We start from the raw sequence: 16,672 nt of genomic DNA on the forward strand, positions 1-16,672 counted from the left end.
TATTAAACCTGTTACATAATTGCTCCACTTCACTACTCCATCACTGTATAGTCTGCATTAAATCTCTCACACACATTTGAAATTACAGTTGGACTTGCGTACTGCTTTCTGCCTAACACATTATAAAACCTTCTTGGATAAGCCACGGTGGTAATTATGAATTTAAAAAATATCTGGACAGCAACCAGAATTTTTGTTTTTTTTCCCCCCCAACCAGGATATACTGCAATATTCAAATGATCCAAAAGCTAATACTTTCACAAGCCCTTTCCCCTCTCTTAGTTTGACTCTTGTTGAAAGCTGCAAGATGTCTTCATAATGAAAAAAAAGACACGACAGCGGGCACTGTTCTCATCTGGAACAATGCCTGAAAGTGGCTGAAGAGGAAATGTGATTAAAACAATATATATATTTAAGGAAATGCTGATTTGGACCAAAACAACTGATAAAGAAAAAATGTTTTTGTGAATATTGCAGCTGATAAAAATAGTTTGAAGTCTAAACACTTCCATATTCAGATATACAGTACAAAAAAAGAGGTTTGTTTTTTAATCCCATTAGAGTCACTCCTGTATGTTCCTGTTTGAACTATAAGGATCTAAAAGAAAAAAATAGACAGTGATACCCTACGAGCGATGCAGTGTTTTAGGTACTTGGAAATAAACTTTGGTTTCAATAAATGCCAGTTTTACCAGTAGACCCATGCTCCACAACTTCATGCACATCTGCATAATGACACGTTTGCTGTGTATGTCTGTGTGTTTAAGAGATGAAAGAAGACATGAAAAAAAAGGAAGACAAAAGCACCGAGAGTAAATAACATAGCTCTTAATTACCGCCTGCGTTTCTGCATGATGTCAATAGGCCTGTTGACAGCACACGGTGATCCCCATATGTTCCCACTCCGCACTGTGATACTCCGTTCCACAGAGTAAAAGAACCCACAGTTCGTTGGCACACTCATCTTTTCTTTAGCCTACTCTCTGTAACTCGTCCTCACCCTCCTCTTCTTGGCGACTCCGCTTGTCTCCCTCTCTTGGTTCTCCTCAGCTTGTGGCCGCTCTCATCTCTGTAAAGTCCGTCCCGCTTCCTCGTCTGTCTCGCTCGATCAGGCTGTCCAGCTCTCCACGGCTTCCCGGGAGGTGGCATTACCTCTGGCAGGAGTGGACACCAGCACTATGACCAGCGGCTCCAGAGGAGTGCCAGGATGAATGGCACGATGGAATCTGCCGCCCCGGGCGAAGCTGTCGCTCCTGTATTCTGGTGAAGATTTGCTTTCTCTGGGATGATACGTATAAATTTTTGAATGTAATCTGTCCTGATCACCTGAATTCCTCCAGGCTGCACTCTCCCAGCTGCACGTCTGTCTGCCTTGCAGGCTGTAGAAAAAGCTTTTCATCACTCTCAGCAGAGCTCCATTAATCGGTCCCCCATGTACATCTTGTCTTTGCTCTGGGTCTAAATGTAACGCTACACTGTTGCCCTCTTCCCCCTCTCCCTTTCTGTCTGTCTGCTCTCTCTCTCACACACTCGTCTTCTGTTTCTCTCCCTGTGCTTCCTCCTACCCCCTTTGGCTGCTACACCTTTAATCACCGAACAAACAGACTTATTTCCTTTCCCTGGACAAACTTGCTCTCCTGCTCCAGTCTGTCACAGTAGTCCTGTCATCTGCGTGTGTGTGTGTGTGTGTGTACTTTTTGTTCAGACGTGCCACAGAATGTGCACAGAGCTGTACAAGCTGGTTGTGTAAATGTGTGTGTTGGTGAGCGTGTGCACTGCTGAACAAGTGTGTATGCAGGCATGTGACTCAACAAGTGTCTCTAGGTGTGTGTGTGTGTGTGTGTGTGCATGCGTGCCTGCGTGTGTGTGTGTGTATGCATTAGACTTAAAGGGGAGCAAGTTTCAGAGTGAGGTCAGAGCTGAGAAAAGGGGCGGGAGAAGAGCCAGCACAGTCCCTGCCTTCCCTAAATGTTATAGACATTTTAACCCCTTCCTGCTCTCTCTCTTACACAATCTTAATACCACTGCAGGATCGCACTCTCTCGTTGGGCACAGTGTGTGTGTGTGTGTGTGTGTGTGTGTGTGTGTGTGTGTGTGTGTGTGTGTTGGGGAGGCCATGTATGTGTTAGGTAAAGAGATTGATGGCAGGATGAGTGTGATACGGTATTACAATAAGTAGCTCTTGGGACACGGACTGCTGAGAACGAAGAACACACACACAAGCACACACACACACACACACACACAATATGTACTCATGCACAGGCTTAGGCACACGCAAGGTCACCCATGACCTAAACAGATTGTGTATTTGAAGAGCATAAATGTGAAAAGTAAATATGAAACCTTAGCTTAGGTTAACTTTCTGTCTCCAAACGAAATCTTTCATAGAAGAATATTTAACAAGAAATCGGCAAAATGAGACACGAGGCAGCTATTTTACAGACAGAGACAGATTAAATGTGGTTGTTTTTCACTGAGGACAAACAGCTTTGTAAAATTTTTAATAATTTGATAATTCCTTGTTACAATTTAGAGAGCATTTGGTACTGAATATCAGTTTTAATTGTAATAGTATCCACTGACCAGGTGCTAAAGCTGGACTATAGGACATTGCAGCCTAAAGATATGAACTGTGGTGTTTTTTAATAAGTATATATTTTTTTAAACTAACTAAAACTGCAAGCAAAGAAGTAGAAGCAATTCATGGACAACATGTGTATCTGCTCTGCCTAACAGATACAAGATATTTAGGACCAATACAGATATTTGGTGATTTAAATATCTGATATTTCAATATATCCGCTGATATTTTCTGTTTTTTCAGACATAAAAAACAAAAGCAGAGTTGTTTTGTGTACTTTTTCATTTACTCATTTATGTTCTGCCGACTCTGCTTGGATCAGCAGGTTGGTGCCAACACGGAATTTTGCAGAGTGCCCTCTGGTGGACAAACTATAGAATATGAACACTCGTAAGATGTTATCGTCATACCATAAATCATTACATTTGCATTTATGAGCCATAATAAATAAAAAATAGATAAACAAATAGAGAATATTTGCTGATAACGTCGTTCCGCTGATAAATCGATCAGCCTCTAATCTGCTCTGGCACAAACTGCAGTTCTTAGCATATCCATGTTATTTGTAAACCAAGGAGCTCATCATTAACTATATGCTTGTAGTATTAATACTATTAAACTGTACTGTTTGCAGCACTCATGTGAAAAATGAAGTCTTCACAGGAATCTATGCACTCCTCTTAAAAACTTTGTACACCCCATGATTCAGCATCACATTTATCTGCAATAATTTGAGGTAACTGCTTTCTATATGACTTCATCAAATTCCTCCACACCAACAATTTGACCCACTTTTCTTTGCTGTTTCAGTTCAAGGAGGTTTGCACAACTCACTTAAGATCCCACCACAGCATTTTAATCCAGTTGAGGTCCACCTCAACTCTTTTCTCTTTAAATCATTCTGTTGTAGATTTACCACTTGTGCCCTGGATTATTGTCCTGTTGTGGAACCCAATTCAGCTAAGCTTGAGCTCACAGAGAGATGGCATCACATTTGAGTCTAGAATACTTATATCGAGGAATTCATGGTTGCCTCAGTGATTGCAAAGTGCCCAGGTCTGCAAAATGAGCCCAAATCATCACCCCTCCCTTTTCACAATGCTGCACACCATGTATATGCTTGTTGCATACGCACCTGTGTAACATTTCCCCACTGTGTAGCCCCCAGCCTTAGAAGAGGTTAGTTTACACTATTGGTCACTTGCTCATTCTGTTTATGAAATTTTAAAGTTGAATAACCACGGTCGGTGTTGCACGAGACAGCACTGCATTGTTACGTTCAATGAAAGCACGTAAGCTAAATGACCAAAAGAAGCTATTTTAAGATTAGGATGAATTCATGTTAATGAAATTATGTCAATCTTTTTTTTTTGTCAATATTTAAATTTAAAACAAGCCAACAGGAGCTATTAAAAAGTGTGATAACAGACATTGCTGATAACATCTTCAAGCTACTTGAATCTTTGCAAAACCACCTGCTGCTAGCTAGAAATCAGAAATGTGTTTGTGTGCCTATAACTTTGTTGTTTAAAACGCAAGAATCGTGAGCAAAAAAAACTCATAGCTACAACCAGGACGAGCGAAAAGCCCAGCAGACATAGAATGACCCGAGGAATGACGACTTACTGTCAAGCTACACAAAACACATGCCCATAAATGGCGTTGTGCTTCATTCTGCGCTATGATATGCTTCAATTAAATTGGCAAATCAATCAATAGCATCACTTCATCATCATGGAATTCACAACCGTTAGCACGGAGACAATAGGTGAGAATGGAAAAGAAAATGCAAGGAAATAAAAGTATCACAATATAGACTCAATAGTTTCCTTTAATATGAACCAGGCTCCTTTCAGAGGCCAGAGGGTTTAAAACACATCACAGGACCACTGCTCTGCTACATACATATGAAAATCTTATTACCCTAAATGAAGAAAGGTCGTTTCATTTTTTTTTTTCATACGCCTTGGTTTTATATTACAACTTTATATTTCCATTGGTTGAGACACACACACAGCACAGACAAATTACAACTGCAGTGTTTGCTCATGCAGTCAAAGTTTTTGATATGACCCTTTACTATAATACAAAGGTTCTGTGTCTGCGGTAGTCAAGAAAAACTTCCATTTAAGGAAATCTGAAGAGGTGCACACAAAAAGGACCAATCGTAACCACAATCTGAACAGACATACAATACTGCTTTGCATTACAGCTGCGGCGAGACTGAACTAGGAACGGTCACAGCTTATAAATCCAATCACACCGACTACGGTGAATTCAAATTTAGCCGTGAGCAGGAACGACTGTGGAAGAGTATTAGAATCAGATCCATCATTATTTGATGAAGGAGTCACCAAATCTAAGTCTAGTTTCCTGCTTGTATTCACAAATATCCTTTGTGAATTTATACACTACAAATATTGTACTAGCGTCCAAGCCAGGCTTATGAAAGGGAAGACTCGATCCCCTGTGGGATGAACAGTGTCCTGATGCAAGCGGGATGAGACTGTGCTATGAATTAAACTTTACAGGCTCTGCACTTTCTGACACGTTTTCATGACAGGAAAATTGTTTTCATGTGCAGTTAGAAGAATTGAAAGTGCTTATACAACACGGTGCAAGAGCATTGTTCTTTGTAATCTAGAGTGGACATGAATACACAGACACACACACACACTTGCTGGTTGGCAGCATACCAGAGGATTTCAGAGTGTTTCATGAATCTGCGTCACTGGTGGTGGAAGAGACTTGATGTCTGAAGAAAGACAGACATTAAATGTTTGGTTCTGCTCAGTGTCTTCACTTCCCCACTTAAGAGAGTCGAGCTCCGAAGCGCTTGGATGCCAAGGCCGAATCGATGTTACAAGGTCACTTTTGGAACTCACAAAATGGTAGATTCTGGCTGATGTGGTGGTGGATTTAATAGTCCACTATTTGCAAAGCAAGCCTCGTGACATCATGTGTTGGACGCACGAACGAATAGTTATCATTCTTGAATAACGAGCTGTTTTGAAGTCATCGAGGAGTACTGTGTGTCAAAGTAGCCGACTGTCAGCGAACACACCGTCTCTGATTTGTAAAAGTAGCTAAAACTAACCAGATGTTTAAATGAATGCAAAAAACCCCAAAATATTTATTTTAAAAAAATGCAAAAAAGGACATATTTAAATTGCAGAATATGTAGGACATAGTTCTCCAAAAGATGGACATTTTATTTGCCTTTGTCATCCAGAGATGACAAATCTACACACCTGCATAACATCTAGTCCTAGATAGAAGCTTCAATCAAGTGAAAAATGACCTTCAAATTGAATATGTGGGTATGTGTGGAAGCCACACTGCTTCCAAAAAAAGAGTTAAAAGCAATTAAGTAATGCCCTCTCATTGCTCAATGCTTATCATGATCTCATTCCAACAAAATTAAAACAGATGGTTGCAAACAGTTTGTTCTTCTATATCTTGCGCTGTAGAAGCAAGGAAATGCTCTGTAAGTAAACTGCACTGATCGCATCACACAGATGTTAGACGTCACATGCTGTCCTCCTAAATTTGCCGGTGCAGAACATCTGGGTGTGAACACACCTTCACACCCAGACTTCATGTCAAATCAAGTGGAAATGTTCTAAATTAAGCTTTTGTACACTTTTTTTTGTCGTAAATTAAATGTGTTGACTGAGATTGGCACAGCAAAGTTTAGCAGTGTTATTAAAGCAGCTGCACACAAACATACACACACGGCATGTAACAGGATCACCAGGAAGGAATATTCACAAAACTAACTGCTTCCTTTAAAGGAATTACATGCTGCTGAATACGTATCAATTACACATCTTCACAGCTACCTGAACTGCAAAACTGACACCACCCCCTCCTCACAAAAAACACAAAACCCCTCCCAAAAAACAGGCAGTTCAACTTATTTCTTCACAGGCTAAATGTCATCAAAAATATTGAGCATGTAACAAAGAAGCAGCACCAGGTGTCAGGCTTTGGCTGTTGCTTGTGGCCTATATTTAACTTTCGGCGTCTCTGTGATGTCAACGTCATGCTACACCGTGTACTGTAGTAAAGGCTAGTGTGTCACCTCATGATTCATTAGGCTGCCATCTGCTAGCACGACGGCTTGCTTTTGAGGCTCATTTTATTTGAGGATTGGGTGGATGACAAACTTGCGCAAACAAAGACACGCACACATATGAAAAACCCACAAATGCATACACACAAAACTCACATTAATAAGCACATGGGCTTGTGTGCACACTCAGGTGAATACTGCTTTACCAAGGATGTGATTATGGAATAAAAAAAATTAGGAAAATGTATGAAAAAAAGAATCTTATTTCTGCCAAAAAACAAATAAATAAATAAGAAAAAAGGGACTTTGCATACGCCCTAAGAGAGGGATGGCAAACTTAAGCCCTGGGGATTAAAATTGGCCTATTAAAGACTCAAATCTGGCACACTCCATGGCTTTAGGAAATGTAAACGAGGGCTTAAACATGTGGACTTTTACTGTATTTTCACACGTTTTATAGCATTTTCTGCTGATACAGACCTTTTCTTAGTTTTCTAATTACAAGTCAGTCAACCAATGAGTTACCAGAACTCTCTCCTGTAACTTTACATATCTATTTCCTACAGTTACATATGTATTTCCTACAGTTACATATCTATTTCCTACAGTTACATATGTATTTCCTACAGTTACATATGTATTTCCTACAGTTATATATCTATTTCCTACAGTTACATATGTATTTCCTACAGTTTAAGTCCAAACAGTCGTGCTGACACATTTCTTTCATTTCCTACAGCAGCATTTATATGTGACGTGGAAAGGCTGAAACATATTGTTGGAAATGCACTTCTTTTTCTTAATAATAATAACATCACATTTCAAGGGTTAAATGTGTAGCTAAACTTCTTTGAACAGACAGAAAGGATAGTGTCATCGCTCTGGCCGACTATGTGACCCTCGTATATTCAATAAATACGTCCATGTTTGTAGTGGGTACAATTGTTGCAGTAAGGTTTGTGAAAAAACTAGTTATACATACAGTAAATTAATACCTCACTGAACAATAAATGTACTTTTTTTAGAAACTAAAAATGCAGCCGATCATCCTGTAACTACACTGTTAGAGTTGACCTTTGTTTGGAAAGCAGCCATTTAGTAAAAAGTGAAGTGTGAGGATCAGTTTTGTTTTTTTTGTCTGGCAGTGTTTTAGACTCTTAAAACCTTCAAACTGAATAAGAATAAAAGCGATGGCCCTCGATGTGTAACGACTCATCTAGAGATTCAGAAATAAAAGTAGTCAAATTAGTAAAATTGTGAATTTGAAAGACAAAAAGCTTGTCACACAGAGCAATGCGTAATCTAATGTAGTGAATACAGCATCACTACACAATCACAACATGGAGTCTGTTTAGTGGAACTAAAAAAGCCTATAAACACAGTTATAATGCATCAAATGCACACAGCTCCCAGTCGTTCACTGAACTCTCGCTCGTTCTGCAGCACTTCTCGGTATAACTTAGTCGGTTTCCCCCTCTAGTGGTAGCAAACCATTCGGCCTGGTATTGTCGACACACAGATTGTGTTGGAAAAAAAAGTTTGTGGGGTTTTTTAAGAAATGCCAATATTCATCAGTAATTATCTAAACTTTCTCTTGGAAAACAATCATGTAAGTTGTTTTATATATTTATTTATTTATTGGGTTTTTTTTGTTTGCCGAATGATCCTCTCTGAAGTTTGGATAAAAGAAAGGCCTGTTACGTCCTCTCGCACTCTGAATACAGTAGAGCAGCTGGTGCTGAGTTTCGGCAGCATTAGTGCTGTCCCAGGCCGCTGCTCGGGAATCGATGAGGCTCTGGAGGCGATTGGGGAAATCAGTCATGCTGAAAATATGGAGTACAGCAGTGACGCACAGAGCAGCTTCACACAGGCCCTATTGACTAATCTGGGCGTGTGTTTGTTGTGGAGGGGGGACGAGCAGCTATATTGGGACCTCTGACATTGACACTGTTAACCTTTGGTTGAGTGACCTTACATGGCACTTTTTGTTTTCCTTTTTATTCTTTCCAACATTTCTAAGCATGTCTACAGAGTATCGTTATATTGTGTTTTCAGCCTGGGAGCCTGCTGTCTCTCTTAGTCTACTACTGCACTCGTTATCTGTGCTAAAAGCCGCCCTATCTCCACCCAAGCACCCTATCGCTCCTTCACCACCCTCTCTTCTGTGCCTTCCCCCCATTTCTTTAGATTATTTCTTTTTCCACTCGGTCAGCCATTGCTGCTGTATCTCTTACTTTCACCTCACCATGTCTCTCCCCATCACTCCCTGCTTCACATTAATGGCGTCTCCTCAAACTATCTTCTCATGATACCGTCTGAGAGCTCTCGTCTCCGGCTATGTTCGCTTAATGCAGCGACATGATGAGGGTTTTTTTATGCAACACACGACCAGAGAAGCCATAAAAATGTGTTGTGTGTTGTGGAGAAAGTTATAAGGAGTGAAGTGGAGGGGGGGAAGATGAATAGTGTCCTGGTACTGTCAGTACAAAAGACGATGAGAGTGTCATTATTGTGATGGTCACATTTGGATAACACAGACTCCTTTGTCTGTGTTTGTGTGTGTGTGTGTGTGTGTGTGTGTGTGTGTGTGTGTGTGTGTGTGTGTGTGTGTGTGTGTGTGTGTGTGTGTGTGTGGGGCAAGAGGGCAGAGATATTATTTTTCCTAAAGATTTCAAATATCTATCTAAATTAATTTCAGAACTATTACTCCTGTCGCAATGGCTTCTTCTCATTATCGCACAATAAATAAACTTGTCGCCGTCTTTACTTGTGCTTAAAAAGAGAAACTTCCTAAATGCTTTCAGGGTTTCTTTTTTTTTTTCAATCAGAAAGTTCAATGTACAAATCAGGTAATAAGAGAATAGAGGCTTGTTCTGTTCCCTTCTGTGCTTCTGTATTTCTGGCTGTGGTCTTAAATCTCCTGCTTTGATCTCCTCATATGATCCAAACAGGCTCACAGCTGGAGGAGTTCGGATGACACTCGTGAGGCACATGCCTTATGCCCAGAGTTCAGAAAAGTTTGCTGCAATGCATACTGCACTGTAAAAAAAAAAGAAAAGAATCCACAACAGCTCCAAAATGGGTGTTTTTAGTAAGAAGATTAACCCTCCCCACTACATCTGGAGTCATTTAGGTCCCCAGGTTCCCCACGGTGTGCATCAAAGTTCTTATTTTAACAATTTAAAATCTCTGTTTTGTTTTCTTTTGTTTTTTATGTCTGTAAATTGAAACAAAGTGTCCTCCGTGGTCTTTTTCACAGATTTAGTAGATCAGACATTTTTCCTGATTACGCACATCTCCAATTACGCCGGGTGTTCACGTCATCAGTCTCCCCAGTAAGTTATCACGATTGTACTGTAAGATTTGACAGATTATTTAAAGGACTACATAAAAACACAGATGTTGTCTCCCACATCTGCCACTCGTATGGACATTGCTCTTATAAAACATAAAAGTCCTGCACCACATGATGATGATACCGTGCCTAACGCAGACAGCACAGCTTGGCTTGAGTCCCACGACAAAGAGAGACGTCAGAGAACATAGACATTGATCCAGCATGCCACCCAAGGCCTGCACCCCAACAGCAACAGCCCCTGGCTCTGGCACACACACAACCACTTGCGTTAGTTTTAACGGGCATTAGACTGGATTTAAGTTAATCCAGAGTTTTAAACAGCACACAGGTGCAGATTCAGCATTACATGCACTGAGTCAAATACATTTTACCTTAAAGCATGAACTATGGCAACTACTGGAAAAAATACACAACAAAGAATGAGCAGATGATCAAATCGATATGATGCGATGACAGAGACGAGGTGTCTAATTGTTTCCCATCAGCTTGTGTTTTATATTTATATACAGCCAGAAACAGAAACAAGCCAGCTTCCAATATTTCCTGAATGTCTGCAAACTCGTGTTGCCTACACTGCCCATCACTAAAGATCATCGCAATCACAGTACCCCTGACGCACAACTGGATACATACCCAATGCATGAGTGCCTGCGGGTGGAGAAGTTGCTGTGCATCTTCCTTGAAAAGCGAGAATCCTTATTCATCATTTTATTGGCGGGTTCAAAAAAAAGTTTGCCTGAGTTTAGAGAATCGTCAAAGCACCAGCTTCTGCGTCAATAAAGAAAAATAACTTCTGCCGTTCGAGCAAAGCCCCCATACTGTCTGGAATCAGAAAGAGAGTCTGCACAAATTCCTTTATGTCGACTGCCGTCACAAGTTATGGCATCAGGAGGCAGGTTCCCTTGACGGGACGGAGCAGATCCAAGAAGGACGAATGCAAAACAACTGCAACATGCAAAACAGCAAAACTCATCAGCTGCACCTGACAGGAGCAAGAATGGGAGTGAGAGCAACAATAAGCCAGGCCTGTTGAGTCTGCGTTTATCACATAAAACCTAATTGTTAGAAATGATTCACTTCCACCTCAGTGCAAAATCCATGAACCAAAGTGCATAAGAAAGAAAAAACTGACTGGCTGTTCTGGTTTGGGTCCCAGCTGTACGGATATGTCCATTTGTTTGGAAGGAAAATCAGAAAGGTTCAACTCAGAGTGTGTGCACGTGAACAGCCTAAAAAGGCAAAGAGTCTTGGCTGTTAAAGACCTATCGCACAGCGAGTTAGCATATCGCCTCACTGTATGTGAAAGTATGGGGCCGAAACAAATCTAATGAAACTGAGGATGGTGTCAGCTGTCAGTGCTCATCTGGGACTAATTCCTCACTGGTTCTCCTTTCGGCTCACCACAGATGTGCCAAGATAAACGCTTCTCTTGTATTTTTTTCTCTCTCTCTTTCATACTCCTAAATAGGAAACACCAAGCTTGAATTCGTCCAAGTGAGCTTCTAACTGTCAAAGCCGAATTCCTCACCAACAACCTCCAGGTATTCTTTATCTTTAAAAGTCAGGTCCGACAACCTCAACACAGTTTTGCCTCTGTGAAAGTGGACTACCAACAGAATGAGTAGAGTTATTCTGAGCAGGAGGAAGAAAGAAAAAAGCTGGAAAGAGTGTTATAATCCCATCAGATGCTCCCTGGAGTGGGCTGTCCCATGTAGTCCCAGTCTGCTCTCTCTTCTCTTCTCTCCTGAGAGTGGTGGGACCAAACCGGGGCTTAAAACAACAAACAACAACACTGTCTCCACTGAGAGAGGGAGAGAGAGGGAGAGAGGGAGGGAGAGAGAGGTGGGTAGGGTGCTGTGTGGTAAAGAGGGAGAGAGTGAGTGAGAGCAACTTGCACAAAGAGAGAGGGTGTGGACAATGATGGTCACTGCCTGTGAAAGTGGACTAATATTAAAGGTACTTTGTGTTAAAAATTTATTTTTTTTATGTTTTAAAGTGAAAAAGAAGAATTTTAAGAGTGCATCATTTTTCTTTTGGTGAAAAAAAAAACAACAACTAAAAATTGGGTTTCCTTTTCCAATATTGAGCTTTTATGATTTTAAAATCATAAATATAAGTCCATCTTTTTTTATTTATTTCATTTTATTTATTTATTTTGGGGGGGGGGGGGGGGGTACAGTGAAACATGTAATTGTGGAAATATTTCAGAGAAGTTTTCTAGTAAAAGAGGAAATATTTCCTAATGAGAAGGAAAACAGTTTTGGGGTCATTACTCCAATAACTAATTAATTAAGAAGCGACTTGGAAGTGAAGAATTCTCAGAAACAAAGAAACAATCAAAATGCAAAACTTAAACAACTACAGGCTGCTAAACCTTCTGCTGGAACATCGATAAACTTAAGACTGTTTGTAATCCATCCATTACTCTTAATACTTATCAGTCCAAGACTGAAAGGAAAGAAAGAAAAGAAAATTTCTCTGATCCAGTAACAACATTTCTCAACAGCATCAGGCTAGAAAAACATTTTTCATCTCATTTCCCCCCTAAAAATATTTGAGTCCCCACAGAGTCGAACTCCAGCAAAGGAAATGTCTCTTTCCCCGACTCAGATCCATCAGAGAAACACAAATGCATCCTCCGGAGAGGCTCTCTGCCCGCATCTCACAACTTAATGTCCTCTAGTGGAAGAGAAGGGGAAATGCATGTTGAGGATCCTCAGCGTCGCCACACGTTTTTCTTCTGCTATTTTAACATACACCTCTGTCGAGGCTGCGAGCGCAGCTCACTGGGTTGAGCAGATGACCCATATGCAGAAGCTCAAGGTTTAAATAAACAATGTACCCATGTTTTAATGGAAGTAGTGACCCAGGATTATTACTTCAGTGGCTCAAATTGAAAGAAATAAGTCAGGATCATCACCTATAAATGGGGGACAAATGAAAATGTGTATTCTGAGAGGAGTAATCTCTTCCATGATGAAAGTGCTCTCATCTGCAGGGCTTGAGGGATCCCTGAACGGTTTATTGAGCATGAAAACAATCACATCCTTTTCCCTTCACACCGGATCTGTGCAGTTTAGCACCTGTGGGAAAGTTCAAAGCTTTCCAGTATTATCATCAAAACAAAGCACCGAAGGAGGGATCAGTTCCAGAGACTTGAACAGTGCTCTTGCAGATCATGGTGGCACAACACCTTGCTAGGATTTAGTTTGTTGGTTTTTTCCCCTTTAATTTGTCACCTGTCTACACAGCCACTTCTCTAAAAAGAAATACAGTCGACGATCTGCAAACTGAAACCACTTTAGTTGCAAGTGATAACGCTGCTTTATTTATTTTAAAAACTCCTGCTCGAGAAATGAATACATCCAATAAATAAAGCAACAATTTGCGTGTTTTCTGGACAGTTTTTATTTCCATTAATATAACGTGACTGAAACACTGAATGGAAAAAAAAAACCTGTCATCACAGAGCTGGCTTGAAAAAAAAGTTTATTGAATGTTTAAAAGTTTTTCATGGAAAAAAATCCTTTTGACTCGGTGTCTCTGAAGGGGAAAAAGAGACTTCATCAACTTAGACACAAAGTGAAAATAAATTTGCGCGCACGTTCTATATTTGAGCGGCCTGCGACATTAATTTTCCGCCGGACCCCCAGTTTGTTTAATTCTTCCTGCTTGCCAGTCATCCTGCAATAACTCATGTCCATCCATTTATTTGAGCTGTGACACTGCAGGCGGAAACTTCCTCAATGGCCTGGCCTCAGAGCTGTGTAAAACAAAGCCTGACATGTTGAGTATCTGCGCTGCCCTCCAGATATCTGACAATCAAGACTGAGCCTTGAAGTCCACTTGACTTCTTTTCCTCTAATATTTAGATTTTTAACAGACACCCCGAGCTCAATTAAACAGTTTACAATAAACTCTGAAATAGAAACATATCCACCAATGTCAAATACACCACCGTTTAAATGCTGCATGTTTAGATTTCCTACGGGGCACCCAGCTCTCGTAGGAATGCTCCTGCCAATAAAAGTAAGGCAGGAATTTACAGCACCAGCTAGAGTTTCTCTCGAGCTTTTAATCTGATTTCACTGAGGTGGATGTGCCTGACATCAGTGCAACAAGCTGGAGACACCGTGCAACAGCGCCGATTTGCATGGTGCCTACATCTGAGTGTTTATATGCTCAGAGTACACACTGGAGACATTTGCTTTTTAAAGTGCTTTACAATTTTCCACAACAGGCTCTTCTTTTGAGGACACCAACAGGTGTGAGGGAAGAGAAATACACAGTCCTGCCTGAGTCCTGTTTATTCTCCCTATCTCAAGAAGTTATGGTCAAATGCAATCTAATTGGGGGACTAGGTAAATGTTTAAATTGCACTGAAAAGAATAAAATCATGAGCCTGACGTGATTCAATAACGGATCATAAAACTAAAGCTATCAACAGGTACCAGAGCAGCGCTGCCTGATAGAGAGACTGCTGCGTTGTTTCCAAAGAGATTTATGACCGCTGCAACGGAAGAATAAATTTAAGGTGTTTGAAACTCGGCAGGAAATATCCAGTTGTTTGAGGCGTGCTTTCGCAGCGAGTGCAGCGATTAAAAAGTGCGGCTGTTAAACAAGAAGACATTGTTGAAAGATTGAAGCGTGTCCTTAACAAGTGGAACAACAAACTGCTGATCCTGTGACAACAAGGATGTCGCTGAGCTGTGTTTACTGACATGATGGAAAGCAAAAGGTGAACAAAGCTTAGGAAAAACACTCCTGGTAATTCAGCACTAAAGCTGACAGCGGGTTTGGAAAAGCGTCTCTTATTATAAACTCAATGCTCATCAGCAGCTTTGCTGTGAATGAATTCTATAATTAGCAGATTTCATAGAAAGAAGAAAAAGCTAAACACAAGCAGGAACCACGCACCTATGTGCAGTCAGTAAATAAGGGCAGGTCTATTTATGGAAATGAAACTTTAAAAAAAAATGCACATCATGAGAACAAAATTTGTATTAGATCTTTCTTACCAAAAAAAAAGGCTAGTTTTATCCTGGCAGAGGAGAGCAGGCATGACTGAAAGGCATGAATATAAGAACATCTTGTGGTCAGTCTTACTTTAATAAGATAAGCTTCAGGGCAACCATTTTTGTGGTGTGAAACACTTGGACAAAAATACACTTGAACGCATCAACATCTCCAACCAAGTGGAGTAAAGATTGGCCATAAGGCTGCTGTTCTTTACCAAATACCAAAAGGAACAGCAAAGAGCACCAAACAACCCTTACATAGCCCCCCACCCCCCTCCATATGCATCAGCCATGTCTAAATGATGTGCTAAATGTGAACATTCGATAAGAATAGATGGCTTTTGAATGATAAGAATCCTAGTTGGTGGATTTGGAGCAGAACTTGCATAACATTAACACATCTTCAAAATCTGCGAAAAATAACCTTTTTTTTTTTTTACATTATTTTGAGTGAGAATAATGCAAAGTGCAACAGCTGTCATCTATATCATCTTGGCTGCAGTCATAAACTCTACCTGGGGGTGTGGGCCAGGGTGAAGCGGCGCCTCTGGAGGTTGATGCTGCGGTTCATCAGCAGCTTCCTGAAGAGCAGCGGGGAATTTCGAGGAGACCCGCGCGGCGAATCCTTGGGTGAAACCTTTGGAGATCCTCCCGTGGAACCCCCTACGGTCCTGGACATGAGCTGAATCACGGGAAGCCGGGACAGCTTTTGTTCCCGGGGGGTCTCATCGACTTCAGATTGTTCTTCCTCGGAGCTCTCGGAGCACAGGTCGTTCATGATGAATAGATAGATGGTCAGTGGTCAAGCGATCGCTCCCTCTTTGCTCGCTCTCCCTTTGAAAAATGTTGTCGTCAGGTTTGTTTAAAGACTTTTGTGTGACATGACATATGAGACGGGTGAGGATCTGGTCCTGCTCATCATTGCTCCAAAATTCTCTCAGAGATCTCAAGAATAAAAACCTGTTTTTGAAATCTAAAATGGACTAGACAAGACTGCTCAGAAAATCAAAAGCTACCTCTCTACCTTCAGTTGTGCTCTATCAGCTCCGTTGTCTGTTGTCTCTTCCTAAAGACCATGCTGACTGCCGTGCTAGCCGTTCAAACATTAGTGTTGATGATAAACTCTCCCTGCCTTCTTCCCTCCCCCAGGCTTTGTTTACATTACTGTGAGGCCTTCCCTCTTTCCAACTAAATATGGACGTCTGATTTACAGGGAGTGGAAGCATGACAGATTACCTCCTTCTGCTCCTCTATCCCTCTTTCCATCCCTCTACTTCCCCCCCTCTTCTCTCCCTTGCAATCCTAAGGAACATATTGTTCATCAACTTCAAACTGTGCTTCATAATTACTTCCTTTCCAAATTCCGCCTGTGTATAAACATTAAGCCGTCGCCTGGCTTGGCCTTCGAGCTCACCTTACTTACTCTCACTCCCAAGTTTGCATACTCAGGCTCCCCCCCCCCCCCCCCTGCACTCCCTGAGGTGCTATCTGTTGTGAAGTTGCCTATTTCCTCAGAGACAGCTTCTTTGCCTTTCACATGCTCTGAGCGCACCAGGAAGAATCACATGAAGTGCCTCTGACTATAAAAAGCAGAGGTAGATAAAAGCTATAGAGAGCATGGGTGCTGTCACGATGGC

At 41.1% G+C, this 16,672-nt stretch overlaps 1 protein-coding gene across 5 annotated transcripts in view; it reads right to left on the reverse strand.

Moving 5' to 3' along the window:
* Positions 1-16,104, reverse strand: part of pde4ca (phosphodiesterase 4C, cAMP-specific a) — a 40,806-nt gene extending 24,702 nt beyond the window's left edge. Inside the window, exon 1 of one of the 5 annotated variants that reach the window (XM_026149869.1) lies at positions 15,551-16,104. In XM_026149869.1, coding sequence (XP_026005654.1) covers positions 15,551-15,813 — 263 coding nt within the window. In that variant the 5' untranslated portion in view covers positions 15,814-16,104. Of the gene's footprint in view, positions 1-836; positions 2,054-10,650; positions 11,771-15,550 lie in introns of those variants that run through there. The other 4 variants (XM_026149870.1, XM_026149874.1, XM_026149871.1 and 1 more) reach the window with 4 other exon arrangements.
* Between the last annotated feature and the right edge of the window lie 568 nt (positions 16,105-16,672).

This window comes from Astatotilapia calliptera, chromosome 18, assembly GCF_900246225.1.
Source record: "Astatotilapia calliptera chromosome 18, fAstCal1.2, whole genome shotgun sequence".
In the NCBI taxonomy this organism is placed as follows: Eukaryota; Metazoa; Chordata; class Actinopteri; order Cichliformes; family Cichlidae; genus Astatotilapia; species Astatotilapia calliptera.